The sequence below is a fragment of the Benincasa hispida genome, chromosome 1, assembly GCF_009727055.1.
Source record: "Benincasa hispida cultivar B227 chromosome 1, ASM972705v1, whole genome shotgun sequence".
Taxonomy (NCBI): domain Eukaryota; kingdom Viridiplantae; phylum Streptophyta; class Magnoliopsida; order Cucurbitales; family Cucurbitaceae; genus Benincasa; species Benincasa hispida.
The window spans coordinates 66,325,257-66,331,849 of NC_052349.1; the positions used below are offsets into that span (position 1 = coordinate 66,325,257).

The 6,593-nt window shown below is 34.4% G+C and overlaps 1 protein-coding gene across 2 annotated transcripts; it reads left to right on the forward strand.

Annotated features, from left to right (window-relative positions):
• Positions 1-960: 960 nt before the first annotated feature.
• Positions 961-6,043, forward strand: LOC120090764 (uncharacterized WD repeat-containing protein C2A9.03-like). Of its 2 annotated transcripts, none has more exons than XM_039048494.1 (10): positions 961-1,097; positions 1,696-1,841; positions 1,952-2,119; positions 2,245-2,331; positions 2,888-3,022; positions 3,764-3,874; positions 4,451-4,542; positions 4,626-4,731; positions 5,030-5,116; positions 5,391-6,043. In XM_039048494.1, the coding sequence occupies exons 2-10, from the start codon at positions 1,725-1,727 to the stop codon at positions 5,802-5,804; spliced, it is 1,317 nt and encodes a 438-aa protein (XP_038904422.1). In that variant the 5' UTR covers positions 961-1,097; positions 1,696-1,724; the 3' UTR covers positions 5,805-6,043. The 2 variants fall into 2 exon arrangements, with proteins under 2 accessions (XP_038904422.1, XP_038904457.1); XM_039048529.1 differs by having other exon boundaries at positions 1,051-1,194.
• The last annotated feature ends 550 nt before the right edge of the window (positions 6,044-6,593 follow it).

Consider the following 6,593-nt stretch of genomic DNA (forward strand, 5'->3'; position numbering starts at 1 on the left):
TAGTTCAACAATTGATTCAAGGGTGGGTTGGTGAAGACGACGGTGGTTGAGGAAAATGGAACGTTTGAAGAGGCGTTGGCCATTAATATCGCTCTGATACCAAGTTAGAATATTAAATGCAACAAGGAAGACGAAGAGTTAAAGAAGAAAAGCAATGTGGCAGAGAGAATACGATAGGTTTTTCTGAGATGACCTTTTCTGTTATTTTTCCCTTGATATTCTGTGTAGATATACAGAGGCTTTAAATAGCCTTATACAATTTGGTAAAAATGAATAACGAATATATTTGTATACTTTTGATTGGCTGAAGTAAATATTCCTTCTAACAACCTTTCCTTCTAGAAGAATGTTGATATGGATTGAGGATGCTAACTGTTTGTCCATGTGTGTTGCTGACGTGTTCTTCTCTTTCTCTAACACTATCAACTCCCTACACTATGTCTCAAAGTTTACAACGTCTTAGATTTTATAACTCTTTGGAGCTTACTATTCCACTCTTTGCTCCAAACACCAAGTCAATATGAACCATTATGCATAAATTCTTTAAAATATTATACAATAAGGCAACCCCTTAATTATCATTTGATACACGTTCAAATTTTGTTTGTCTTCCAATAACCGTTTCATACAGACAATTTAAAACTTTTCTCGTACATTCAACATTATAAAATTACCAGTGACGCATTACATTCGAGTCTCATTACCCCAAGTTCCTATCTACTATATATTTGGACAAGGCAATGTTTGAGCAAGGAGATTGATAACATTTTACAAGACCATGGATAAGTCTCAATACATTAGGTATATATTCTTCTAATCTAAAACTTTGACAAACAAATTGAACAGGTATCTTTCAACCTTATTTTATCAAAAAAAAAAAAAAGAAAGAAAAGAAAAAAAAAGACTTATTTCATCATGTTTTCATATTTATTTCATATAATAATATAATAATATATCTTCATTTAATTTAAAATTCTAGAGAGGTCGGTTTGCGGACTTGCTTAAAACCCCCCACCATCGTTATCACTTCTGGAGATTTTGAGAGAGAGAAAGGGAGAAAGAGGCGCAACCAAACGAAGCCATAGGAAGTGAAAACCGTGTGTTTATCTCCTCCTTTTCTTCTCTTTCACCCCTTAATTTCTTCTTCATTTTGATTATTTTTTCTTCCCTTTTTCTGTGAATTCAATTCATAAGGTTCCCTTTTAGATTCTATTCCTTTTTCCTCTTTTTCTTCCGGTTGTTTATGGAATTTTTGTTGGTTGATTTCTGTTTCTGTCTAATTCCAAGCATTTTCTTTCTCGATTGCATATTGTCTTGTTCTCTTTTAGATTTTTTCTTTTGTGGGTATGTTTTTTTGTTTTCGTCGTCGTTCATTGAATAATTAGTTCTCTGTTTCTTTCTATTCGTAATTAGGATTAACATGAAAAATTAGGAACTGGGTTTGTATGAAAATTCCATTCTTGTTCGAATTTGCATCTTGTTTTCTTTCTATTTATTGGGGTTTTTGTGGAATGTTGTTATTTTCTGCTCTTTGATCATATTTTTTGTATGTTGGTGGTGGGTTGTTAGCGTATTCGTTTGAATCGTTTCTACCTCTTTTTTTTCCTCATATATGTTGCTTTGGTTCTGTTTTGATGATAATACATTCTCTATACAGATTTTTTTTATCAGCAAGATTTTTGCATTTGATTGCAGAGAAATAGATTGGTGAGGAGTGCATTGGCATGTCTTACCAACAGCAAAATATGGATGAATTTGATTACATGGCGGGTGGGCATGAAATGGCTGATGAAATTGATGATGGTGGTGATGGAGAATTGGGCGATGATGAATTCGACATGGTTTGTTTTCTTTGATTTCCAATCTGTTATGCTCCTTTATTGGGCTAATATTGGTTATTTTATAAATCATGTGGACCCTTTGACTTTAAGATTTTCAAAAAATTTTGCAGCTTACCAAGTCCATAGATACATCGTCCGCCCTTGCGAGGAAGGGACTAGACATTCAAGGTATTCCATGGGATAGATTGAATATTACTCGTGAGAAGTACCGGTTGACAAGGCTTGAACAGTACAAAAATTATGAAAATATTCCTTCATCTGGAGCAGCCGTTGATAAGGTATGAATTGTCATGTAATTATCCATGTTCGCTAAAGGTTCAAAGGTTGAATAGAGGCTGTCATGGCCTTATGGATATTGGAAGTTCTTACACAAGTATTTTAGTAATTGTATTTGTCTTTTTAGGAATGCAAAGCAATAGAGAAAGGAGGGAACTACTATGAGTTCTTTCATAATACAAGACTGGTTAAGCCTACTATCTTGCACTTTCAGGTATTGCAGCTGACAATGTCGAATTCTCCCTTTTCTATTTTATTCTTATTGTTCTGAAAATAAGTTGATTTCTATTTGACATTTTCTATAAATTAGTTAGTTTACCACTATTTTTCAAATGCCTTAGTATATAGTTTACCACTATTTTTCAAATGCCTTAGTATAAAATTTTGTATTTCACAAGTCTATGCATATCTGTCCTTGGCACTTTTCAGGACGACTCACATACAGAGTCATAGTATTGGTTGGTAGGTCCGTTCTCTAGGTATTTTTAATTTATTTTTGGTAAATGGTAATTCATTATTGTTCTCAAATGATATATGGACAATTTTTTGTGTTAAATGGTCTGTTTATCTGGTAAATTTTATTGTAATTGTGTCCATGTCTGGCAACTAAACTGGCTTCCCATAATAAAATAAATGGAATTCTGAAGTGAAATCCTTATTTTTCAAATAATTTAGTTAGTCTAGTCCCTGTTGTTGGATTTTGTGCTTATTCCCTCTTCCCGAGTTTTTTTTTGAGGAAAAAAAATTTATTATTTAGTTTTGTCTTGCAGCTAAGGAACTTGGTCTGGGCAACTTCAAAACACGATGTCTATTTGATGTCCAACTATTCTGTCATGCATTGGTCATCTTTATCTGGCAACTTATCTGAAATCCTCAATTTTTCTGGGCATGTAGCTCCTACAGAGGTTGGTATCGCACTTATTCTCATTGTTTCATCATATTTTAGCAAATGAAAAGACTGCAATGGAAGAGAGTCAGAGACCAGCGTAGGCATTGTTCTTTTATCTTTGTACACAAATCTGCCCATCTAGTAACAAAAGCATGAGATTATCTTACAAACATGAGAGTTTGAGTATAAAATGATTAATGTTCTTGTTTAGTCCATTGAAAATGACAATTTCCAGTTTCAATGGATACAAACGAAGATTCCCTTTTAAATCATGTTTTATTGCTGTTGATGTTGATGGTAAAGGAACATTTGTACCTTTTCAGTGATGCATCCGCTACATCTCCCGTGTCCTTTTTCTATGTACTTGTTCTTACTTATTGCTTCTTAAGCTCTATTTATTTTTTGCTGATGGCTTGGGTTGGAAATAGGAGTTAAGGTTCAATGTGATTGTTTTCATTTATTTATTTTTTATTATTATTTTCTTTTTATAGAAACAATTGCTTTCATTGAGGAAAAAAAAAAAAAGAATATAAGGGCATTAAAAAAAAAAGGCCCACAAAACCCCAAGAGGAAGGGTTTCCAACCAAGTAAAATATTGCTTTGAGAATAATTACAAAAAGTCCTCAAAACCAAAGGCCAAAGAGAACATGAAACCTCGCTAGGGACTCTCTCTTTACACCACAATACACATTTGTTGTTTTCATTTAACTAATTCCCTATGCCTTCTGTAATTTGTTTTGTTTGAATGGTCATGCAGAAACATGCTGGAAGTTTATTAGAGGGTTTTACACAAACTCAGATTAGCACACTTTCAGTCAAGGAGAATTTTCTTGTTGCAGGTGGATTCCAAGGAGAGCTTACTTGTAAGGTCAGCATGTAGCTAGTGATTTTAATCTTGTTTTCTCATGCTGGATTTCCAAATTCCCTTGGTTCATGAAAGAACCCAATTCCTGGAGAAGGTCATTGATTGTTGATATACCAAAGAAGCTTCAAACTTCCTGCTTATATTGATAGTGTCTCACATCAAATCAGTTCTATTTTCAACGTTCAAAATTTTTTTGATCTATTTTAAATATGTTTTAACTTTCGTGGTTTGGTCATTGGTGCAATGTGAGAGGAACGAGGTCAATTTTGTATTTGACATTTTGTTATAGTGTCTCACATTAAATCTGTTTCAATTTCAATATTCAAGATTTGCAATCTATCTTAAATGTTTTTAGCTTCCATGGTTTGGTTAACTTGTGTAACGTTGAGTGGAATGATGTCAATGTGATATTTGATATTGTGGTTTGTTCTTTGTGAATTTTCTATCTTATGCAAAAATTGTCTGCCTTTTGGTTCGGTCCAGTTAAAGTTGAAAACTTGAGATGACTGTTTTTTTTTGGAGGAAATTTTCTTTGGATAAGTGGCTTATTTCAGATCATAACTTCATTTGTTCCTGCAGCGTTTGGATAAACAAGGAGTAAGCTTCTGTACTCGTACTACACATGATGAGAATGCCATTACAAATGCTGTTGAAATATATGATAGCATAAGGTATATTTAGCACTTTGGCTGAGTCTAGTCTTGTTTGGCTGGATTATGTACATGAATTCAGACTGATCTGTTTATTTTTGCAGTGGTGAATTACATTTCATGGCAGCAAATAATGATTGCAGCATGAGAGAGTACGACATGGAGAGGTTTCAGCTTTTGAATCACTTCCATTTTCCATGGCCAGTAAATGTATGTCTCCTCCAGGTTTTACGTGAATGATTGGGTCTACATCCCCAATCTGTTCCGTTGCCTTTTCTCGATCAATTTCTTCTATTTCTTGAATGTATGAACGCCATGTAACTGTTAGTGCCCTATGCCAGGACAGTTCTGCCTGTAGAGCTGTGGTAGCGAAAGTTAATTTACAACAATATCAAAGTATAGAATGTATCTATAAATAGCATATTAAAGAACATGCCTTTTGGTTAAGGCGAATCGTTTGAATGTTCAGGGATAATATTTTAATGATTTTTTGTTTATGTTGCTGCAGCATACGTCGGTAAGCCCAGATCGCAGGCTGATCGTTGTTGTTGGTGATCACACAGATGGATTGATTGTCGATTCACGAAATGGAACGGTAAGGAAGTTTCTTTGCCATGCATATTGAACCCTATTAGATTATATTTAAATGCAAGTAGGAGTCGAAAGAGTCAAATGTTGTTTGAAGTTCTTGTCTGGCCTCACAATTTGGGTTCTAGTCCTTTATCAGGTTATTCATTAGGTTATTCTGTGAAATTAGTTGAGGTGCAAGAAAATTGGCTCGAATTCTCACGGATAAGATAATAAACGAAGTAAAGAAAAGAAAAGAAAAGAAAAGGTATTAACCTTGGTTATTGCAATGTGTGTTTCAGGCTATAGGCAGAGTTGTTGGTCATCGAGATTACTCCTTTGCTTCCGCTTGGCACCCTGATGGTCGCATGTTCGCTACTGGGAATCAAGACAAGACATGCCGAGTATGGGATGTTAGGAATTTCTCAACACCCGTTGCAGTTCTGAAGGGACATATTGGTGCTGCTCGATCGATCCGTTATTCATCTGATGGTCAGTTCATGGTGGTTGCTGAACCTGCAGATTTTGTACATGTGTATAGCACGAGTGCAGATTACAAAAAGAGGCAAGAGATCGATTTCTTCGGAGAGATCTCGGGGGTGTCATTGAGTCCAGATGATGAGTCTCTGTACATAGGAATATGGGATAGGACTTACGCAAGCTTACTACAATATAACAGGAGGCATACCTATGGATATATTGATTCATTCTTGTAGTCACTCTCTAGAAAGAGGTAAAAAGACTGGTTTTGAACAAGTATTTGGTAGGGTAAAAAAGAAAAAAAGAAAAGTTTTATCATTTTTATGTCAGAGCTACCAAAAAAAAAAGATGTCAGGGACTTGAAGTAATTCTTGGTTGGAACTGTTTTTGAAGTTGTACATAGATGGAGTTCCTTTTTTTTGTATGTTACATGTTTATTTCAAAATGAAAATGAATGGCTTCCAGGTGACTGTCTCTACCTTCTCCTTTTAGACGTCTCATTATGTAAAAGCTCTGTTAATGGTAGAATGATTTCTTTTTCTTTTCTAGAATTGATTGAACACTTCTCTGGTTATTCTTGGTGTGTTGATCATTTCTTGGCCATCTTTGATTATTTAGTCGCGAACCTTATGTAAGTGAAAAGTAGCAGATTAAGTGCTAATTCTAGTAGTAATAGGCAAGTGTCCTGAATAAAAGCAAAGCAGATTGACTATGGGCATATCTACATGAATTGAAGATCCCACGTAGAAATCATCTAGACCATGGGCTCAATTAGTCATGAAAACAGGATCTTTATAGCCTTAAATGATTAACGGAAACGTTGAGCACTTTTAGCCTATTGTCATTTTTTTCATTGATCATTAACAGAAAGTTAGACGTGTTTAATGGAATCTGAAAGACAAGCCTAGTTCATATTAAAATAAAAGAAAATACTTAATGGGATAGAAACTAAACTCATTGAAATATCTAAAGAGGGGTAAAAACGTGTTTGATGGAAAGCAAAGAATTAAAATATAAATACATAA

What these genes read in the sequence shown, in the direction of transcription:
- LOC120090764 (XM_039048494.1), top strand. Translation starts at nt 1,725, where the DNA reads ATGTCTTACCAACAGCAAAATATGGATGAATTTGATTACATGGCGGGT. An exon ending in GCGATGATGAATTCGACATG is followed by an intron (nt 1,842 to 1,951) that starts GTTTGTTTTCTT and finishes AAAATTTTGCAG; the next exon opens with CTTACCAAGTCCATAGATAC. An exon ending in TCGATTCACGAAATGGAACG is followed by an intron (nt 5,117 to 5,390) that starts GTAAGGAAGTTT and finishes TGTGTGTTTCAG; the next exon opens with GCTATAGGCAGAGTTGTTGG.